A 23,872-nucleotide genomic window follows, 5' to 3' on the forward strand; every position below is an offset into this window, starting at 1 on the left:
TTTTTATCTCGTCTGATGTCGGGCGAACGGTCAAGACATCACCCGCCACTAAATTCCCAATGTGTGTCAACTTGCTTTAATCTTGTAGTTTTCTTTTTAAGTTTTATCCATCTTCTTCTTTCCTGTGTTCGTGTCGATTTGTAGACGCTACAACCGTAGTTTGAGTAATCAGAGCCACTTGATTGCATTGTCGGTGCGTTCACGTAGTCCTGCAAAGGACCCCATGAATCTCCTCTGCACGCAGTGTCTGATCTTGATAACCCTAACTGTCTGATCTTGATAACCGCAAGAACATTCTGGCCATTCGGTTAGCTTGACCACCACTTAATTTTTGCAGCAATATATCACGGTGAAATAATTGCTCTGTTAACCTCCATCTTTATCGTCTCCTCTTCTCTCGTTTTGTAGCCAAGGTAAAGAAACGTCCTCCAATAAGGATTAACGAAGAAGTGTTCAGACCTACCACTCCACCTGGGTAAGAACTCCGTTATTCTCGTCGTATAAACTCACCGTTTTATTTCTCTTCTGTTGTGTTCATGCAAAATGGCAAATACATCGTAAACGACCCCTTCGCACAGTTCACCTCCATCGGTGATATCCCTAAAATTCTCATGTAACTTGCATTATCTACAATGTCTGTACATTGTATACTCTTTTCCTGATTACAACTTTGGCACAGTTGTTTGCATTTCTAGCTTCTGATTGTTTTCTTCTTCTTCCTCTGTTTGTTTGATCCTGCCGTGTTTGTTATTTCGTTTCATCTGAGCGGTTCTACAGCCCCCCGAGAGACTTGGATTCGAAAGCCTGCATCACCATCGGCGATAAGGTAAGGCTATAGTTTGGCGTGTTCTATCGTATTTTTGTGCAGCGTGGCTCCAAAGTTATGTACTGTTTCCGACGCATAAATTTCAACAGTTGTTGCATACGTAAAATGTAGACAGCCTTTCATAGTCGTGAGATGCATCGCAGCAAGATGGTGAATCATACCGACGCGTGTAAATGGAGAGAGGAGGAGGGGGGTGAAAATGTAATTCGCTCTTAAATCTACTTTTGAAACTTTTGCTAAATTTCTGCTGCACAGACTGACCAGACTCATTAGGTGCAGTCAGTATTTTTCTCCAATCAGACGTTAGAAAGGACGTGGCAAGCCGTGACTTCTTCCACTTGATTGGAGGAAACTGCTGAGCCAGTCCACTCAATTCAGTGGTCAGAAATGGTCTGTTTGGTTCAACAGAACACGCTTCCTATTTCTCTTTATTCCTTCACTCCATCTCCCCTTCCAAACCCCTCCCCCATCCCCCACCCCCACTTTCTCACTAGAACTTTGAAGTGAAAGCAGATGACTTGGAGTCACTATGCGAGCTCGGTCGAGGAGCCTACGGCGTCGTGGAGAAAGTCCGACACACGACCAGTGGCACAATTATGGCGGTCAAGGTGGGTGGGTTTGTGCTTTTCGCCCATGTGAACATTCATCGGGGGACTTAGGGGGACTCTCTGCTAACTTGCTGTGGTTTCATGAATACCCAAATACTTGTTGAGACAACGGTTTATTCCCATAATTATCCCCAAGCTTTTTGAAGAAGAAAAAAAAAAACAGGGCCATATTGTGATCAGCTGCGTCTGTCTGTCCATCACACACTATCTCTTCCTAAACGGTTGTGCAGAAATTCACCAAACTTGGTAGTTACGATCACCACATGGTATGAAGGTACAAGAGCACAGGTGTAAATCCTGGGGGGAGATGGGGAGGCTATATCACCCCCACTTTTTTGCCTGGGTGGGGGGGGATAATGGGGGGGAGGTGGTGTGGGGGCTCAAACTCAGGACCCTACGATCTTAAAGGGGTACCCAAATGCTCAGGCCACCTCGACGTTAATCTATCCCTTGATACCCCACAAAATAGGTGTGATATTTCTTTTTCCGATTTATAAAGTCGGTAATTTTGCGATTAAAAGTTGAAATCTTCTTGTTCACGATGAGCCGTGACGTCACACACGGAAGTGGAACGTCATATCCGTACTGTCCTATGGGTTACATCGCGGTATGATTTAACTCAAACGGCGAATAATTTTCGATTTTTCCACAAGTATGCTGAGTCGATGCATCCTTGGTGGTTGTAGTAATTCAAACTGAGATGATTTCATGCTACACCAATGGCCGAAAGACCTGAAGCTCCCAGAAATTGGACGAGGTTTGTCCGAAATACCCACATGTGCATCCAGTCGACAAAATGTTCACTTTTGTGCTTGAAACATTTTACAGAGTGTTGTTATGAAACAACAGAGATGGCTAGATCTTGTGATGATCCACCACGATTGAGAGAGGATGTCTGTCACGTCTGATCAGGTATGGGAGCATGCGCCAGAGCAGCGCGTCGCTGTGTCCACTTTGTGCCGGTACTACAGGGACCTCCGGGGACCATCCCCCAGGCAGATGGGTGGCCCATCCCCATCTCCTTGAGATACTGATAAACCTGCTGCAACCACGAGGCATGTGGTCGGCCCATTGGCATCCTCCACTCACGAGACTTCCTCAGTGAGAGAATCTGGTGAGCAGGATCAGCGTCAGGAAAACGAGCCACATGTCCATACAGCCGCAGCTGACACTCACGAAAAATGCAGGTAACAAATCTCATTTGAGTCTCTCTCAGCAACGACTCGTTGGACACAAAGTTCGACCAGCGATAGCCAAGGATTCTCTGAAGAGACCTGGTACCAAAGGAATTAAGTCCCTGTCTCAGCTCCCTGGTCAGAGTCCAAGTCTCGCATCCGTAGAGCAAGACTGGAAGCACCAAGGACCTGAAGACTCGGACTTTCATCCTCCTGCGCAGGTAGCGACAGCGCCACACCCCATGATCCAGTGAATCCATGACTCCCCCAGGCCCGACCCAGACGTCTATTGACCTCTGACTCACAGCCAGCAGAGACATGAATATCACTGCTAAGGGAAGTCAATCTCTCCGTGATCTCAACATCCTCACCAAAAACAGGTACAGACAAGATAGCAGCATTCAAGATGTCATTGAAAGCCTGGATCTTAGTTTTGACCCAGCAAACCTGTAATCCCAGCAGGTCTGACTCCTCATTCAGCACCTCGAGGGCCCCCAAAAGGATGTCCAGAGTCTCCGCAAAGATGACTGCATCATCTGCGAAATCAAGGTCAGAGATCTTGACATTCCCAAACGATGCACCGCAGTTTGATCTCTCCGACATCCTCCCCAGAATTCAGTCCATACAAGAGCTGAAATGTGTGGGGGCCAGTACACACCCCTGATGAACTGCAGTAACAACTGGAAACTAGAAGGGCACTTGGTAGAGTGCATACCTCCGCCACGCAATGCCTGATTCATGAGAACATATCATGCCCAATACATTTTTGAAATACCGTGCTATATATAGTTTTTGGCCCTCTCTCTCAATGTTGGAGAATCACTTTAAAAATTAAATAATTATCATATCCAGATTTGGATTCAGATCTTCACCGAAATCGAATCGATTCATCCTTGCCACACACCCAACATGTTCACCAAGTTTCGTCCGAATCCGTCTGCCACTTTTTGAGATCTCGTGTTGTATATCGGTTTAGCCTTGTCTCTCAATGGTGAAGAATCACTTTAAAAATTAGAGTATCCAGATCTTCACCAAAATCTAATCGGTCTATCCTTGTCACACACCAAAGCTGTCCACAACGTTTTAAGATATCCTGCACACATAGCCAAACAAACAAACAAAAAACTGAAAGGGGTGAAAACATAGCCTCTTTCCCCTTTGGTGGCGGAGGTAATAAGTGGTATCACCATGTCTCACAGCACTCTCAGTACCAAAGTATAATTCAGACATCAGATCGATCAGTTTTGGTGGCACCGCAAGAAGACCAAGAATCCTCCAGAGGGCATCCTGATTCACTGAATCCAACGCTTTACAGAGATCAACATAGGCTGCCAGCAGCCCCTGCCGAAACTCTCGTCTGCGTTCTGTGAGGATCCGAAGGGCAAGGATATGGTCAATTGCTGACCTCTGGTGTAAAGCTTGACTGCTCTGGACACTGGTGCTCAAGCAGATGGTGGTGAACCCTATCGAGAATTATCCGAGCAAAGACCTTGCCCGGCACTGAGAGGAGCGTCACCCCTTGGTAGTTGTTGCAGTCCTGGCGTTCACCTTTCCCTTTCCAGAGAGGGACAACAAGGCCCTCTTCCAGTCAGTTGGGATGATGCCTGTGTTCCAGGCAGAGCACAGAACGGCATGCAATGATGAGTACAGCATTTACACCAGCCCTGAGAAGTTCAGCATGGATGCCCCAGATTCCAGGAGCTTTACTGCATTTTAACCGGTTCACCGCAGCCTGTATGTCTACAAGTGAAGGTGGATCACAATTGATTGGAGGGTCAGCAGTAGGGATAGTAACACCCCTGAAATCACCCTCAACATCTGGTGGATCAACCTGGTACAACCGCTCAAAGTAACCGGCCCAGCGGGCCTTCACTTCGGACTCCTCTGTTAGGGGCCCTGTCACACCTTGACGTTTTAGCCAGCGTATGGCAACGTATCGAAATGTATGTAAAACGCTAGCGTACGCTGAACTGTTGATGTTTTTTTTCAGTTTTGGGCGTATTCCTAACGAGTTGGACGCATGCATAACGTATTAGTAACGTACACAGAACGTTTCGATAACTTATAGATAACTTATACCAACAAATGCTGAGCGTGTTGTCGGCGTTCACAACCTATGCGCAACGATAGTCTAACTTATGCATAGCGTGCGGCAGAGTATCGCCGACGATCACGTGGCGTAGCTTATTAAAAGGCTGCCGCTCAACGATTCAAATCATAACCACACTAGAAATCGAAGTGTCAACATCACCGTCATGCCGAAGAAATAAATTAATTAATTAATTAATAAAAACATGGAGTTTGGAACACTGACAGGTTCCTCCTGTGAACCCCATTTTTAGATACCAATTCCCCTAAACGCTGCCAATACTCCATTATACGATAGCTGTAAGTTAGAAACACGTTCAGTAAGTTCTGTGGTCGTCCGGAAGACGTCGAATACGTCTCGATACGTTACACATAGGTTCAAAGCACGTTACTCATAGGTTAAAAATAAGTTTCGGGTACGCTAAACAATCCCTCGACGTATTTCGACTTATGAGTAACTTACAAGTAACGTGTGTCAACGATCGCATAACATGCCTACAACTTATGGCCAGCGTATGCAGAACGTGTGAGTCATACTCTGGCATACGTCGAAAAATTTTGAGCATGCTTAAAATTTGTCGACAAGCTCGGCGTACTACGACGTATGCCAGCGTGCTTCAGCGTGCTCTTAACGTATACAAAACTTACCCATAACGTATTAGACGTGTGCCAGCGTATTCGTCAAATTTTTCATACGTTGGCATACGCTGGCTAAAACGTCAAGGTGTGACAGGGCCTTAAGAGCCTACCACCCTCCGCTCTAACTGCAGCACACCGAGGGACAGGCTTGGAGGAAGGCACTGCACAAATTCCCCTGTAAGTGGATGAGAATCACTTGATCACAGGTGATGCTCTACCCCCTCACAGATTCCTCACGCGTAGGCATCCTTGTCCACCTTCAGCGCACGTACAGTTTTCTAAAACTGAACAGCTCAGCTCTGCTATTAAGCCTGGCCCTGGGACTTTGGTCAATGGTCTCCAGTGTCACTTGAAAGACAAAATTCTTCTTCTCCCTACAGTGAGTTCGAAGTCATCCACCGGCAACATCAAGGATGGTGGTCTTGAAGGCACTCCACATCTCTTCATTCCGCAAAGCACCCAGACCCCCCCCCCCGCCCCCCAAGTCCCCACTAAGCCTGTTCGCAAACTCCTCAGCTACCCTCTCATCCTTAAGCTTGCCAACATCCAGCCTAAGCTGGGATGGTACCATTCTCCCTGATTTAAGCTGCAGCTTCAGAATTGCTACCACAAGCCTGCGGTCTGTTTTGAGGAACTGAGCACTCCGGTTGACCCTGCATCAAAATAGACCCTGAACTCTGCTTCCTGATGCAAGATTTTGATGACACGTACGGTAGGGCCTCATGGAGGTAAGATAGAAAGCTGCAGCACAAGTCCTCAGTGTGGAACCATACTGCAGGACGCACTCAATGAAGGCTTTGTACTCTGAATCAAAATGTTGCTGTCGTGATGAGATTAAGAAATTGGATGTTGTGCATTTTTATTTTATTTTATTTTACAAAATTTAGGATCCTCGTTGAGCAAGATGAGAAACGGTAAAAAGGCAACAAACTGACATTGGGGGCTGTGGAGCCACAGTTGGATACAATAAGCAAGGGAATGAATGAACAGGAAATAAGAGAGAGAGGAGAGAAGGAAACACAGCAACCTACAAGTATGAGGGTTGGGGTAGGTTGGGCTGTTAATTGTGGGTAATAAAGATTGTGGGTGGGGTTGGAGGAATAACATGAGATGGTGGTGCACCACCTGCTTGAAGCCCTGGATGGAATTGTAGGATTGAACAACCTCTGGAAAGTGGTTCCACAAACTGGAGAAAAGAGGAACAAAGAGTTGAGGTGTGGATTAAGCCTGGATTTTGAGATTTAAGATTTGAGATGAGATTTGAGATTTTGAAACACCAGGAAGTGTTTATGGTAATGCAAGAACGTGTGTGTCCTGGAGTTTCTGGGGAGGGTTGGATGGCTTCATTTTTTTTTTTTATGCAAGTCGAGGCTTGTGGAGGAGCTATGGAGCAGAGAGTTAGACCAAAGGAAAGCCAGAAAGAAACAGCCAACCAATCTGTCTGTGATATGAGAACAACTGGCCTTGCACATCATGTGAGATGCATTATCCATGTTTTTGTTATTAAGCTGCTGATGAATTTTGGACCATTTTTCATATTGCGCATAAATCTTTGTTTTTACTTGACTGCTTGCAATGCAATCACCTGGCCATCACTCCACGCCAACTGAACTACTCTGAGATGGGCCGTGGGATGCTGGGTGTGCGCGGACCAATGCCAAACATACGGCAACCCTCAGCCTCCAGTTATTTGTCAGCCATCTTCGTGCGTGCACACATCAAAACCTCCACTAAACTTATCGCGTAATATCTTGTGCATCCTTCGAGACGATGACGAGTAAAGGATCAACAGTTGATACTCGTGCTTCTGTGCCGAAGAAACAAAGGAAAGCTATTTCATTAACCCTTTGAACCCTGAGCTCCTGAGACTTTCAGCTCCCCCACTCTGGTCTCCCTGGAGAAAAATCTGGCCACTTGGACATATGGAGGTTTGAATAGCGGCTGGTAAAACGGCCACTTGGGTATATGGAAGTTAGAATAGCGGCTGGTAAAACGGCCACTTGGGTATATGGAAGTTTGAATAGCGGCTGGTAAAACGGCCACTTGAGTATATGGAGGTTTGAATAGCGGCTGGTAAAACGGCCACTTGGACATATGGAGGTTTGAATAGCGGCTGGTAAAACGGCCACTTGGGAAAATGGAAGTTTGAATAGCGGCTGGTAAAACGGCCACTTGGACATATGGAGGTTTGAATAGCGGCTGGTAAAACGGCTACTTGGGTATATGGAAGTTAGAATAGCGGCTGGTAAAACGGCCACTTGGGAAAATGGAAGTTTGAATAGTGGCTGGTAAAACGGCTACTTGGGTATATGGAAGTTTGAATAGTGGCTGGTAAAACGGCCACTTGGACATATGGAGGTTTGAATAGCGGCTGGTAAAACGGCCACTTGGGAAAATGGAAGTTTGAATAGTGGCTGGTAAAACGGCCACTTGGGAAAATGGAAGTTTGAATAGCGGCTGGTAAAACGGCCACTTGAGTATATGGAGGTTTGAATAGTGGCTGGTAAAACGGCCACTTGGGTATATGGAAGTTAGAATAGCGGCTGGTAAAACGGCCACTTGGACATATGGAGGTTTGAATAGCGGCTGGTAAAACAGCCACTTGGACATATGGAGGTTTGAATAGCGGCTGGTAAAACGGCTACTTGGGTATATGGAAGTTAGAATAGCGGCTGGTAAAACAGCCACTTGGACATATGGAGGTTTGAATAGTGGCTGGTAAAACGGCCACTTGGGTATCTGGAAGTTTGAATAGCGGCTGGTAAAACGGCCACTTGGGTATATGGAAGTTTGAATAGTGGCTGGTAAAACGGCCACTTGGGTATATGGAAGTTAGAATAGCGGCTGGTAAAACGGCCACTTGGACATATGGAGGTTTGAATAGCGGCTGGTAAAACGGCTACTTGGGTATATGGAAGTTAGAATAGCGGCTGGTAAAACGGCCACTTGGACATATGGAGGTTTGAATAGCGGCTGGTAAAACGGCTACTTGGGTATATGGAAGTTAGAATAGCGGCTGGTAAAACGGCCACTTGGGAAAATGGAAGTTTGAATAGCGGCTGGTAAAACGGCCACTTGAGTATATGGAGGTTTGAATAGTGGCTGGTAAAACGGCCACTTGGGTATATGGAAGTTAGAATAGCGGCTGGTAAAACGGCCACTTGAGTATATGGAGGTTTGAATAGTGGCTGGTAAAACGGCCACTTGGGTATATGGAAGTTAGAATAGCGGCTGGTAAAACGGCCACTTGGACATATGGAGGTTTGAATAGCGGCTGGTAAAACAGCCACTTGGACATATGGAGGTTTGAATAGCGGCTGGTAAAACAGCCACTTGGACATATGGAGGTTTGAATAGCGGCTGGTAAAACGGCCACTTGGACATATGGAGGTTAGAATAGCGGCTGGTAAAACAGCCACTTGGACATATGGAGGTTTGAATAGCGGCTGGTAAAACAGCCACTTGGACATATGGAGGTTTGAATAGCGGCTGGTAAAACGGCTACTTGGGTATATGGAAGTTAGAATAGCGGCTGGTAAAACGGCCACTTGGGTATCTGGAAGTTTGAATAGTGGCTGGTAAAACGGCCACTTGGACATATGGAGGTTTGAATAGTGGCTGGTAAAACGGCTACTTGGGTATATGGAAGTTTGAATAGCGGCTGGTAAAACAGCCACTTGGACATATGGAGGTTTGAATAGCGGCTGGTAAAACAGCCACTTGGACATATGGAGGTTTGAATAGTGGCTGGTAAAACGGCTACTTGGACATATGGAGGTTAGAATAGCGGCTGGTAAAACAGCCACTTGGACATATGGAGGTTTGAATAGCGGCTGGTAAAACAGCCACTTGGACATATGGAGGTTTGAATAGCGGCTGGTAAAACGGCTACTTGGGTATATGGAAGTTAGAATAGCGGCTGGTAAAACGGCCACTTGGGTATCTGGAAGTTTGAATAGTGGCTGGTAAAACGGCCACTTGGACATATGGAGGTTTGAATAGTGGCTGGTAAAACGGCCACTTGGGTATCTGGAAGTTTGAATAGCGGCTGGTAAAACGGCCACTTGGGTATATGGAAGTTTGAATAGCGGCTGGTAAAACGGCCACTTGGGTATATGGAAGTTTGAATAGTGGCTGGTAAAACGGCCACTTGGACATATGGAGGTTTGAATAGCGGCTGGTAAAACGGCCACTTGGGTATATGGAAGTTTGAATAGTGGCTGGTAAAACGGCCACTTGGACATATGGAGGTTTGAATAGTGGCTGGTAAAACGGCCACTTGGGTATATGGAAGTTTGAATAGCGGCTGGTAAAACGGCCACTTGGGTATATGGAAGTTTGAATAGCGGCTGGTAAAACGGCCACTTGGACATATGGAGGTTTGAATAGCGGCTGGTAAAACGGCTGCGAGGGTTCAAAAGTTTAAAGGTAAAACTAAAAATGATTGAGCGATTTGAGAAAGGTGAAGGAGTAGCGGACATTGGCCGAGCAGTTGGACTGATCAACGATTCGTGCAAATGCCGATAAAATCAAACTCTCTCTCCCACTCGACCTTCCCATTTTCAGCGAACGTGGTAAGGTATTGGAACGCAACTCGCGTGTTAAACGAGGAAGAACTGTAATGTTGAGAGCTTTAGTTTCCACAGAATCCAGGAGAGACAGACATGATGCTGAGGTGCCAGTCGACAGGGGAGAGCAGTACTCCATTGAAATATGGGCAGAGGTCTTTGTAGGCTTTGAATGGTTCTGATTTTTCAAGGAAAGACTTGGAACAACAGAGGATGCCCAGTCTGCACCTGGCTTTGGAGGTCAGCTTTGCCATGTGGTCGACGTAGGTGAGCTCATGGCTGATGGTGAGGCCAAGAAGTTCAAGAGATTGAATGTCTTCCAGTGGCTGATGGTGGAAACAGATAGGTGGGTTCTTGATCCTTCTGGAGTGATAGGATGAGCACATCAGATTTTTGCCGTGTTTGGTTTGCTCTTGTCGACATGACTAGTCACCACATCTGAAAACCTACTAAATCTGATGGAGTTGATCATTATGCCATTGGATATCCCGGAAAGGGAATCGAAATTTAACAGCCACCCTCATAGCAGTCTTTTTGTGAATGGAAAACGCCGCAAACTATGTGGTCCGTCGTTCATTTCTTCGCGTACATTTACATCTTCGGCATTCGAGGGAATAGTGTTTTCATGAGCTGCAACAAGTCATCATCGCCGTGCTGAGTGTGCCAAACAGCTCGGGCTATGTGTGTGTTCGTTTTATCACAGAGGATTCGAGCCACCGTCAACTCCCAGGAGCAGAAGCGTCTTCTGATGGATTTGGACATCTCTATGCGGACAGTCGACTGTCCATATACCGTCACCTTCTATGGAGCACTTTTCCGAGAGGTGAGGCCGTGTGAAAATACTCTGTTGATACATTCTTTCTTGGTGTATTTGTTAAGTTGTTTTTATAGGGTTGGACCTTATTTTCCTCTACAGTATGATTTGACTTCCTTATTAATGAAGGGTTTCCAGCCTACAATGGTGTGTGTATTTGCTCTAAAATAATACAATGGATTGTTTTGTATTTCAGCTTTGCTAAACGTTATGCTGCAGTGAACCGTTTCCTGATGTAATACGAGTTTAATTACAAGGAACTTTAACGCTGGAGGAGGCCATTGGGCCCGTCGAGCCTGTGCAATGCGTTTTGAGCTCTATCCTTTTAAATGCTGAGTGCTAAAAGCAAGGAAATCTTTGCTATGATCCTACCGGGATTCAAACCACCGACCTTCCCAGTTTTAGAGCGGATGCTCCAACCATTACACCACCGACTCACCGAGTCTGGTTACGTCTCATTGTCATTCGCTATTTCTTGATGGCCTTGCTGTACTTCATCTCGTCTATCTTGCAACTCTGTCTCTCCCCCATTCCATTTATTTTAGGGTGATGTGTGGATCTGCATGGAGCTCATGGACACGTCCTTGGATAAGTTCTACAAGAAAGTCATCGAGAAGAAGATGGAAATTCCCGAAGATATCCTTGGAAAGATTGCAGTGTCGGTGAGTTGATTATATCTCTCCCCCTCCATCATCTGACAAATGTAAACTTAAAGGCTTTTTGGGGGGTTCTCCATTTTACCCATCATTGAGCTTTGCCATTCTACACCATAATCAAATAACACCTGTATACGTCTGTTCCTTGTATACCTACCTTTGATTTGCCTTTTAATAAATGCTCTGATGGGAAGGTTGTATTCTTCACTGCACTTTGACTCTTGTTTTGTTAAACGGCGCCGCCTGCTGGTGTTTTCAGATCGTGAAGGCTTTGGAACACCTCCACAGCAAACTGCAAGTCATACACAGAGGTTTGCAGTCTCGCTCTCGTGCTCACAATTACTCATTCACTCGACGGTTACTCTTTACTCTCGCCGAAGTAAACTTTGGGACTCGTGGCAGATTTATTCTTATTTTTATTTTGTCTCGGGTCTGGTCTTCTCCCTGTCTCGATGCGGAAGAATAAATGAATTGTTCAGCTTATCCATGTCGGTTCTTCCCATTGCCAGGTTGTGTTGTGGGATTGAGGACCAGTGCCGTGCACAGTAGACTGTCTTCAGGCATTTTCTTGGGTGTTTTTTTTTATTTTTAGGTTCTTAAGTTGTCAATGTTTGTTACACAAAATCTGTCTCTCCTTCTCCCTCTCTCTTTCACTCTCTCCTTCCCTCTCTCTCTCACCCTCAAAAAAAAAAATATATATATATATATAATTTGAAATTTCATAGAACGCGACACCAAACTCGGTGACATGGGTAGAGTGTCCGCTATGCGTCTGGGCGGTCAGTGGTTGCATTCCGACCCCGGCCGAGTCATACCAGAGACTTTAAGAATGGAGCATGCTGATTCCTCGCTTGACGCTTTTTATTTCGAGGATGGAGCAAGGACAGACACCGTAGGTTGGCATCCCTTGGAGAGGGAGATTTCTCACCGAAAAAGTGCCGCCACTAGATGACGCTACTTGCTAACCCAGAAGTTCTCCCCCCCCCCCCCAAGGATTATGGCCGTGTTTGTTTGATGACGGGCGGTGCGTGTGTTCGTGCATGCATTCTTGTGACATCGCTTCCCCAAGCCTTAGTAACTGGAGAAAAAAAAACATGGAGATGGCAGGACATGTATTTTTCTTCTTTCCAGACATTGTGCAAAATTCTGCTTTTAAGCTCATAGACATAGAAGAACACGTTGGCAGTTATTTCGAATTGTGTGTGTGTGTGTGTGTGTGTGTGTGTGTGTGTGTGTGTGTGTGTGTGTGTGTGTGTGTGTGTGTGTGTGTGTGTGTGTGTGTGTGTGTGTGTGTATTGTCCAAGGTCTTCGCTCTTTTTTCGCTTGTGCATGCTCTGATACTGATGCCTTTCATTGGAATAAGATGCATTATACTCTGCCCATCACCAAAACTCGATAAAATTTACAAGTATCTCTGCTGGAATGGCCTTGGTTTATTTACAGATGTGAAACCCTCGAATGTGCTGATTAATACCCAAGGAAGGGTGAAGATGTGCGACTTCGGCATCAGCGGCTATCTGGTTGACTCGGTCGCCAAAACCCTCGACGCCGGCTGCAAGCCCTACATGGCGGTAAAGAGTTTTTCAGCCTGTATCGTGGTGCGTTTGAAAAATATTGTGGTGCAATAAAATCGTGAAATGGCCATTTGGCCCATCATTCGGATGCTGAGCCTCATCCCAGTGCTTTTGCCCAACGTGGGTCATCTTCCAATTAGTCAGCAGCGTAACGTGGAAATGACGAGAGGCTACCTACTAGTCCAACCACAAAACGATGGTATTTTGAGCTCCCAGGTGTTCCATGTCCTTTTTTCTTTTTCTTTACGGTTTCTTTGGATCATCTTTCAATCCGATTCCTATCTATTGTGTTCTTGTGTTTCGTATCCTTTGGATTTGTGCAATCTGGTCTTGCTTTCCTGTTGTCCGTCTCGGTCAGGGTCCTTTGGATCATGAGTCGGTCCATGGCATCTGTATCGTCTCTTTTCTATCTTGTATATCTATATAATCACCTATTTCAGGCATTACAATCACTTCTGGGATCGTGATGTGTCACTTGATATCCAACGGTGTTTGGGCAAAATTTAGTCCGCTATTCATTTATCCAACCCCTAATCCTCCACTCCTTTTTCTTGTGTGCATAAAATATAGGTGTAGGCAAAAGCGCATGAAATATGCCATAAGACTTGATTACATAATTACATCCACCCAGAGTGCTTCTCTCCCATACTTTCTGTGATGAGGAGGGTGGAAGCATTGCATTGCAGGCGACAACTACAGACGAACTGTTAACCACATAGAATTAGAAGAGCACTTGGTGGAGCGCATACCTCCGCCACGCAATGCCTGATCCACGAGAACATATCGGGCCCAATACATTTTTGAAATATCATGCTATACAGTACTGTTACGTCTGAGGGGGGGGGGGTATGCATTCAAAGGGTAATTAGGATGTTTAATTAGGTATGCCATGCTGTTGGAGTTGTACCAGGATCTCAATGTAATAAGTCGCAATTCAGTGGTGATAAGTTGTCTAGTAAATGTCCATTTCTTTAAGGGGGAAATGATAATTGTCACGTAATTAGACAGGGAGACGGGTTAGGGTAAGTGTGTCTGCGTAAACCCCTTTTAGTATTCCCTGGAGGCTTGCCGTGACGTCACAGGACAGTGCTGCGGATGGCTCCGCCCCGTGATCACGATTGGCGGAAGGCGACGGCGGAGGGCCAATAAAACGGCTCGATTGGAAGTGACGAGGACTCGAGGATAAAAAGGTTCTGTCCGGGGAAAAGGGGAGGAAGAAGAAGATCGATAAAGAAAGACCGTTTTTTGGTGGAGGTTGTTGTGCTGGGAGCGTGCTCGATTGTTGCGCTGGTTCGTTCCTGGATTCATCGTGTCTCGTGGCCTTGCTGTGCCTCGTGCCTCACCTCGGTTGGCTCTGGGGTTCTGCTGGCTTGGAGTACGGGGTCGAACGGCGGGCGGACCTGCCTCCCTCTCCTGCTCGCAACTTGGCGCCAGAACTGGCTCCCTGGCGGCTGTGAGCGGTCTTGGGCTGACACCAGGAGGTCGACCGTACCACGGTGTCTCGTGCCCCTGACGAGCGCAACGCCAGCTCGTCCGGCGCCAATCCAGGGACTGTTGCGTCCACACCACGGGCCAGCCTGACCACCAGGACCAGCTACGTTGTGTGTGTGTGTGTGTGTGTGTGTGTGTGTGTGTGTGTGTGTGTGTGTGTGTGTGTGTGTGTGTGTGTGTGTGTGTGTGTGTGTGTGTGTGTGTGTGTGTGTGTGTGTGTGTACCTGGCGCCTTAGAGGGTTATAGATTTGTATATCCATTGGAATTGTTTGTGTTTTCCCCACGCCCGAACCCACACCACCATCCCGTCGAATCGCCCCGGATCCCTCCTCTTGCTGAGTCATTATTTCTGGTTAGAGAAATAAACGTTATCAACTCAGTGAAAAGCGACTCGTGCCACCTTCCTCGTCCCGTTTGCGGTAGAGCGATTAAAACCGCCATCTTTGGGTTATAAGAAAATAAACCGCCTCCATCGTTTCGGCTCATTCTACGTTGGCGGGACTGTTCAAGTCCCGTGGACGTCACAGTACTATTATCAGTTTAGCTCGATCTCTCAATGGTGAAGAATCACTTTTAAAATTCTAGTAGTCGGATCCGGATCTAGATCCTCACCAAAATCTAATCGGTTCGTCCTTGTCACACGCTGAGTCTGGTTACATGTCCACAAAATTTCGCCCAGATCCGTCCACCACTTGTTGAGATATCCTGTACACAAACAAACAAACAGAAAGGGGTGAAAACATAATCTCCTTCACCTTCGGTGGCGGAGGTAAACAAGGGATGGAATCAACAGAGCGTCGATAGAGATATTATAACCACCATGGGAAGCGAAGATTAGATGGTGTTTTGGGTGTTAACCCTTTGTTGGAGCGAAAGAGTGTGGGAGCACGACACCAGCCTTTACGATTGAGTGGTTTTTCCATTCTGCTCTGTGAACCACATGCTCGTCGTTCTCTGTAATAGCGACACAGTCTCCGTACACCTGTTAAGCAGGACGCCGCCGGCTGTTGTAGCTTGAGTTTCAAAACACAGGGTTTCAAAAATACCATCCTCGTCAGAAAGAAACAACAATTTGTTTTACCTTTTGTTTGTTTAGGGGAAATAGCGATCAATAAACACGATCCAATTACAAGATGCGTGGATTTACGTGAATTCCTTCGTTAGAACCCATCAAACCGACGATCGAATGGCGTGAAAATGAAAACGGGACCTTCGCAATTTGGTGCCAACCAGCTCTGTCATGCAAGCAGTCATAGGGCATGGTGCGCCAGTTAGACAACCGTAGCCCATGTGACTCCGCTGCACAACTCGGACCTCTCTCCACCAAGCTCCACGGCACTTACGGATGAGGAAAGGCCGAGATTGGATGTGGTGTTCAGCTGCTCGTACCGCAAGCAAGGCTCTCTTTACCCATGGTATTGGCCAAAGGCCTAACTTTGAACGCATCTGAGCTGTGTTTGATTATCAACGGAAGTCTGATTGTAAACCTCATCTGTTATTGCTGAATCATAGCTCATGTGATCTTTCAGAAGGGGCCTTTAAGCTGGTTGTCCTCTCTGCTTGCTGTCCTTTGCAGATGTCAAATAACCCATTTTATATCTTGCAAAAGAAGCTCTTTGGGCCAGTACCATGGCCACGTTAACCCTAACCTAAAGGGTCACACTATTTTTCTCTGTTTTTCCACAGCCTGAGCGGATCAACCCAGAGCTCAACCAGAAGGGTTACAATGTCAAATCGGACATCTGGAGCTTGGGGATCACCATGGTAATGTCGATGGCAACAAGCATCCCGAGTTTGTCTATAAAACAATCCACTGGTCCCATAGCTGCTATATTTTCCTGGCCACTTGGACCTGTCGTACGGTCAATTTTATTGCAAGTCAGTAGGGAATTAGACAAAGGGCTTTCGGAGTGATGGACAAACGGTTTTGCTTCTTGCAATAAAAGTATATTGCAGTGACAGACATGAGCAAGGAATAATGTTTAATAGATTATCTTTCATGATAGATGGAGCTGGCTGTCCTGCATTTCCCATACGAATCCTGGGGTACACCTTTCCAGCAACTAAAACAGGTGGTTGAGGAACCATCACCGCAGCTCCCTCCAGAGCCCTTTTCTCCGGACTTCGTAAACTTCACAGCATTATGGTTCGTTCCACCCAAACCCCCACCCCCTCCTGCCCACACACACGCACACAGAGACACACACACACACACACACACACACACACACACACACACACACACACACACAGACACAGACACAGACACAGACACAGACACAGACACAGACACAGACACAGACACAGACACACACACACACACATATATACTCAGGTCTCCAATACTTTCTCTTCTTATCCAAATCTTACTTCCTTTTTTGTCATCCATTTCAACCTCACTCTCCATAGCCTCAAGAAGAAGCCAAGTGAACGACCTACATACGCAGAGCTCATGGTACTGTTCCATCCTCTCACCTCCTCAATGGCACCTCATTTCATATTCTTGACTCCTATCATATCCTATTTGCATGAACATTGTTGCAAGACTTGGTTCGTAGCTCGAATGAAGTAGACATCGCCACCATAGAGATATATTTGCATCCCTTCATTGATTAATTCTAACTCGGGTGACGTTGCCGTTGAAGCTAACCCCCATAAAGCACTTTGACTTGACCTTTCCTGTGAGTCAGAGAATTAATGTCACGTGTGATTGGGCAACCGGTGAAACGGTTTCTTCTTGTTCACCTCCACACCAGGAGCAGTCATTCTTCAAGCACCACCAGGACAAGGAGACGGACGTGGCGTCGTTCGTGAAACAGATTTTGGGAGAGGGGGTCCATTGATGGAGGATTTGAGCGATCGAGCGATGTGCCTCGATTCTTTTTTTCCCCCCTTCGGATACTTCCCGTTTCTCCCACCCGTCCTCCATGCTGACCGGTCACATTTTGTCACGGGCCGGGTTGGGCCTGTATCGTAGCCGCCACTGCTGAACTGGGTAAACGAGCCCGCCACTGCTGAACCTTCAGCCTTCAGACTTTGCCACCACTTTAGTTTCCTTTTGTCCACTTTCCATTAACATTACAACACTCTTTCCTCCAGTCGCACATTTCTGAGACTGTACATTGAAATGCGGGAAATTGTTGTTGTTGTTTATCAGACCCACCCCCCCGCCCCCCCATAACCCTGCCCACAATCCTGCCACACCCCACCCCCACAACTCTGAGCGTTTTTATCGAAAATGCTCAAGTTGGTTTCTCGTGTGTTGTCCAGCCATACCGAAGCACTCTGTTTCGTTTTGGCGATATCCCTGCAGTGCTTGGACCGTCCGTTTTGTGTATGCTCACCGGAACCGACGTTTCCCCGCAGGAGAGAAATTTAAACCCAGGATTTTGAAAAGTGTTTTAAATGAGGGCTTATGATTTGGTATATTGTTTGTTCTGAGCAAGAGCCAGAAGGATGCACTCATTTTTATTTTGCTTCCTAGCGCTCGTCCAGCCGCATGATGTAATCTAGTTGAAGGTTTTATTCTATTTTTTTTTGTTGTTGTTGAGCTGCAATAAGACGAAGAGCTTTCACCGCATTTTATTTTCCTCATTTTATTTTATTTTATTATTTTGTTCCTCGAATTGTTAAAAGTTGCTACTGTATGATAAAGCTTTAATATGATGGGAATGTGGGGTAAGGGTTAGCAGTTGAGCTGGGGGTGGGGTTAGTCAGTGGGGATTGAATATGGGGGGGGGCAGTTAGGTTTGTACCTTGCTGCTGAGCGAGAACCTCTTAAAAGAAAAAAAAAATACTGTGCTGGGATGTGCATTGAAAGCATTCTATGCAGCAACTGGTTGCACCAAAATACTTGAACCTAGTACCTCCACTCGCCTTCTGCGACCATTGTTATGAGGGTGGGTGATGTATCCCTACGCTTTAAACTTGTTCCTGGCTGCCAGGAAGGAAGGAGGGGGGAGGAGGAGAGTGTGGTGAGGAGATCCGGGCAATGGTTTTTGTGATGAGAGCAAGTGTAGTGAGCACCTGAGTGACTCAGTTTGTAAGTACACAGATATTCAGTATAGGCTACGCATTAAAGTACCATTATAAAATGATGCTCTTTGAATGATTTGTTTCTAAATCCTCTTCTTTTTTTTTATGCAGCACCTGGCTGTGGTTTGCCATTTTCTGAGGGCATGACTGTGCCGCTGATACGGTGCCACCCTGTAGGTTAGAGTAAGGGATTGTGAATTTGTTCAGGGTGCCATTGCCAACTGGCCGACTCTTCATGAGAGACACCATGGCATCTTTGAAGTGCACCAACTAATGCTGTCCGACGAGACACCCAGATGAATGTTCATCCGATGGACCGCACACACATAGATTCCTCGCCCTATCTTCGAAACATCACGAGGACAGGAGATAGCTGGATTGAGATTCAATGCCAGGCAACGCAGCTGAGGTGAGTGTGTACACCATGAGCCAATCCTGCCAGCCCCATTAAAAAATACCATGTTATGTAGTCCTGGTACTCTTTGCTTTTCGTCACGGTGTCAGCAGAACATACCTCAACTAATGCCACAGTGTTTTATGGAACTTCCCAAGTTTTTTCGAAAATAAAAAAACAATTTTTTACTTGCTTTCAAGAATTAACTTTAACCATAGTTTGTCAAAGTCAAACTTCTGTTTTGCGCTCTGAGACCCTTGTCTCCTTTATCCAAACTCATGTCCTACCACTCTCACTCCATGCCACTTACCCCCCCCCCCTCTCCCACATCGTTCCCTCGCCCTGCCCCACGTCACCCCCCCCACCCATTATCCCCCTAATTCTACCCCATCCTGCCTCATGCCCATGTCATCCTCCACACCAACCCGAGACTGACTTTGTATGCAGTATGTGGCTGTCGGTTGCATCCTCACTGAGCACAGTTGGGCCTCTCACGGGGGAGGGCAGGAATGTTTTTTCCAGGGTGCAGATGATTATTTGTCTTCGAAATATGTCCACCAATTAATGGTCACCGACAGGACACCCCACTTAACAATCATTGCCGACAGGACACCCCACAACAATAGAAATGGCACACCGTGATTTAAATGCCCTGCCTGTGAAACTCCAAGCCAACAGTTTATAGTTTGGAATTAAACCCAGACTTGACGGTAAGTGCTTGCATGCTGCATCGGTGCACAATACTGTTGGAACAAAAACGGACTAATTTGAACAATACATAATAATAAAAACCTTGCAAGTTCAAGCCAAGCCCTTTCTTATAAAGTACAAAGAAAATGTAAACCCATTCCAAGATCTGAACAATATAACAACATGTGAAGTCCTCAGAAAAATCGGTTTGTTCCTTTGGCTTCCTCTGTAGCACAGGCGGGAAGGGTCTCGTGTCCTTTGTTGGTGCCTGTGGAATTTGATGCAAGTAAAATTGCTTCTTGTAGTTGAGTAACAAGGAGTGCAACATCATGGAGTATGCTGTATTTTTGAAGGGACATTACGTTGTCGATAAGCATCATGCTGACACCTGAGGATCCATGAAGAATGACCATCCAATGGGAGACTAGATCAGGCTTGTTCTTGACCAGTCCCCTGTAACTTCCTTTTCTCATTTGCCTCCACCCTTCCACATTTTCCTCTTGCATTTGTAATGTGTACGTTCCTCAAAATCGAGCCGTTCTAAAGTTCTCAGTAATGCTAAATATTAAATAAACAGAGGGCTGGAGCGGAAGTCATTGTAAAAAAAAAAAAGAAAGGTTGTCATGATGAGTTTGCAAGTTTTGTGGGTAAAGATTAACATGAAATTTAAAGCAAACATTCACAAAAAAACGGGACAAAGTGATTTGAATACGCATTTTGGAGTTCAGCAGATCAATAGGACAGTTAAGTAACCTGGATAGAATGGGGAAGGGTCAACAAAGAAATGCACATTTATATACATATATATATATATATATGTATATATATATATATATGTATATATATATATATATATATATATATATATATGTATATATATATATATATGTATATATATATATATATATATATATATATATTATCCCTGTGTTGTAAGAGGCGACCAGGGTTGCGTCAGGAAGGGCATCCGGCGTAAAACATGTGCCAAATCACTATGCGGATCATACAGATGATCCGCTGTGGCGACCCCGAACGGGAGCAGCCGAAAGAAGAAGAAGATATATATATATATATATATATATATATATATATATATATATATATATATATATATATATATATATATATATATATATATATATACATACATTGTTGCGGTTCTCGGAACCGCATGCATCCAACATAAAGTGGTCCGAAGACTGTTATTCCATTAATATACGTGTAGATAGTCCCTTCCCTTTTGTCTAGCAGGACAACAAAGGCATGTGTTGCGGGGATCTCGTAGCTAGGTTTACTTACATCATTTCTTCTTCATTTCATTTCTAACTTCATTCCTACTCTTCTTTTCTGATTATTGAGCAGAGTGCACTCTTCGCTGTGAGATGGCTCCTCAGCAAAGGCCAAGCAGGAATTACGCTGGACACCCCTCCATAGAAAACACAGCCTGACAAATGCACGCGCAGTGGTCATTTCCACCCAATGGACAGGAAACGCACCCAGTACGATGCCCACGCTGCACGGAACACGTACCGAGGCTGATAATAGAAAGACAACCCCACGCCACGTTGGGCAGGATGCGAGTGTGCAAGGCACAAGTGGCACATACTTTTCAACCCATTCTGGACTAATTATATAGATCGGTGTTAGCCTCGCGCACATAATAGCAGAGTCGGGCGAGCGCTGGCCACGTGAGTAATGGGGGATCCACGCGCACTGTACAGAACGTGCTCGAAGGCAGACCCGTGCGCCGCTCGCGACACTTTGTTATCGTACAGAGCAGGGCACGAATAGACACATGTTACTGTCTGTACATGGGTTCGCCATAACATCGTACCTTCGGTCCTCACTGGTGGCTGCGGATGTTCCCCACGGATGGCGAATGTCTTCTCGCCTCTACGGCCAGTGAAGCTGCGATCAGGCAGAGGCATGTTGGACAGTGCGGGCCGTGTGGCGCATCAGTGCGGAGCAGGCACATTGACCAGCACTGGTCGGGTGCAGGCAAGTGGGACCGACGCCACTCTCGGCCTGTCGTCAGGGCATGGCCCGGGGGTTCGTGCAAGGCAATTCATGACGTGGAGTTCGGTGTGGGCGATTCATATCATGTTGTGGGGTCGGAGCGGGCATTTTTGCGGCTTGGTCGTCTTGCCTGAAATGGAATGTTGCGGTTTTCCAGCCATCGTGGCTGGGCCGTGCAGGGGGTCGGGACCAATCAGAGCGCCCAATTCGGGTGACGACACAGCGCTTCGGGTGGCCCTCCGCCCCATGCCGCGGGGCCTATAAAGGTCCGAGCGGAGCCTTCAATCTCTCTCTCTGCCCTACCTCGCCTCCCGCTCAAGCTGTTCTTCGACTCCGTACGTCAGCGCTGGACTCCGCCTCCTCTTCTCTGCCCACATGACGGTGACTCCACCCACCCACCTCAAGCACCTCCTTCACGCCGACGGTCTCGACGCGAGCTGCCCGAAGCAAGAGACGACGCGCCAGCTGTCAGGGGGGAACCATATCACGGAGCATTCCACCCAAACGTATTGGTGGTGCGTTCGGGCAATCAATTATACAAAGGTACTGAGAGACCGTCGCCTCACCTCCTCTCCTGTCTCGCTGCAATACCTCCTCTTCATCGGGTTTTCTGTGTGTGCGTGTGTGTATGTCCTGGCGCCTGTCCATGTAAGTAAGACTGCAGAAGATTATTATTCTTATTGTTATTATTATTTCGCGTTAAGTCTGCTCTGTGTCTGCTTTGTAAGTTGCTTGTTTATTGTCGCACCACATCTTTCTTCACTATCTCTGCTTGCACACCCCCAACAAATCTATTTCTCGTACCACATACCCTTCCTCAACTGCTTGTAAATAAATTATTAGAAATGTTACCTGCTCGTTATTGTCTTTTCTTGCATTGATCCGGCATGGTCTGAGTTCAGGTTTAGTCAGGCCTTTATTCCCAACAGTCCGTTCCTTGTAGTCGGTACGTCCTTGGCAGTGTCGCTCGGCTGCATCTGATCCGGAAAGGTGATCCGATCCGGTGGAGTGATCCCTCGAGGCAGACTGTGACGAGGTGAGTCCGGTAAGGCTGTACAAGGAAGAGCGGTTGCATGGTGCAAAAGAGCACATGCCCAGCTTTGGGGTGATGGGATCTCTGGGGCTAACACAAGCCCCCAGCGTGATTGTGCCGGAGTGTGTGTCAGCACGTGTGAGTAGTGCAAATGACATGGCATGTATGAGTGCACGTGAGAAAATGGGACACGGACCGACCCAGACTGGAGTCGTGGGTCGTGTAACACGGAAATAGCGAGCCTAATGAGACGGACGGAATTATTTCGGGAACCGCGCCAGCGGCTGATGGAGGCAAATTGAGAGATCGAGTAAATTTGGCAAGAGTGTGGCCCCATGTGAGCATGTGTACGGAGCTCGACGTGCTGCGCGCCGCGAGTGGTGTTCGCAGGAAGCGCGGAGCGATTCCCGGGGATAACACAGCCGAGCCCGTGTGCGTGGCAGTCCTCGCGGAGCGGGCCGTGTGCAAGTGACGTCCGCGGGGATCGCGCAGCACGGAGGCCAGGTGGGTAACGCACGTGGCTCACGTGGTGGATGGCCCGAAGGCGAGCGTGTAATGCGATTAACGGGGCGACGTTACGGCCTCATGTATCGGCCAAACGAAGGGGACGAATGTACTGTAAACCGCCGCCCTGGAGACACAAGGCTCGTCGAACCTTGCCACGAGTACACGATGCCCGGCCAGGATGTAGCGAACATCCTCGCTGGGGGCAAAGGAGCATTAGTTTGGGGAAGGGTTTCGCGTTAGATAGACTGGCTTCATGGGGGCATGAGCAGTCCTCCATGGGGCCCGGGAACATGAGTTAGGGGGAATTTTGTTTAGAATGTAGAATGGATTGGATACATGGACAGATATGGAATGTGTCGTGGGGACGTAGATTAGCGATAGAATTAAATGGAAGGTGCATCAGAATAAGGGATGACGGGGAGCACGAGTTAGTTAGGGAACGTAGTTATTGGAGTGTTGGAGTCAATTATATATATATATATATATATATATATATATATATATATATATATATATATATATATATATATATATATATATATATATATTGTTACGGCTGTGGAAATTCGCAATACACCATAAAGGGTCCTTAGATCAGTTCTGACGAGAAGTATATGTGTAGTTAGATTTCCCCACCGTTGTTTAGAGGTAATTTCCGTGTTCACAGGGCTGCGATCCTTTGAGATAGCGGTTTTTCTTTTCTCTATCATTATTTTGGACCAATCATCCCCCAACAACCAAATCGCCACCACCAACAT

At 46.6% G+C, this 23,872-nt stretch overlaps 1 protein-coding gene across 3 annotated transcripts in view; it reads left to right on the forward strand.

Moving 5' to 3' along the window:
- The window catches only part of LOC147010062 (dual specificity mitogen-activated protein kinase kinase 6-like), a 92,271-nt gene extending 73,735 nt beyond the window's left edge, over positions 1-18,536 (forward strand). For all 3 annotated transcript variants that reach the window (XM_085862912.1, XM_085862910.1, XM_085862909.1), the window contains 11 exons: positions 409-475; positions 778-826; positions 1,321-1,434; positions 10,608-10,727; positions 11,264-11,380; positions 11,634-11,685; positions 12,818-12,945; positions 16,126-16,203; positions 16,446-16,585; positions 16,849-16,894; positions 17,196-18,536. In XM_085862912.1, coding sequence (XP_085719038.1) covers positions 409-475; positions 778-826; positions 1,321-1,434; positions 10,608-10,727; positions 11,264-11,380; positions 11,634-11,685; positions 12,818-12,945; positions 16,126-16,203; positions 16,446-16,585; positions 16,849-16,894; positions 17,196-17,282 — 998 coding nt within the window. In that variant the 3' untranslated portion in view covers positions 17,283-18,536. The remainder of the gene's footprint in view (positions 1-408; positions 476-777; positions 827-1,320; positions 1,435-10,607; positions 10,728-11,263; positions 11,381-11,633; positions 11,686-12,817; positions 12,946-16,125; positions 16,204-16,445; positions 16,586-16,848; positions 16,895-17,195) is intronic.
- The last annotated feature ends 5,336 nt before the right edge of the window (positions 18,537-23,872 follow it).

The sequence above is a fragment of the Eptatretus burgeri genome, chromosome 17, assembly GCF_056783735.1.
Source record: "Eptatretus burgeri isolate ZD-2024b chromosome 17, Ebu_testis_v1, whole genome shotgun sequence".
Classification (NCBI taxonomy): Eukaryota; Metazoa; Chordata; class Myxini; order Myxiniformes; family Myxinidae; genus Eptatretus; species Eptatretus burgeri.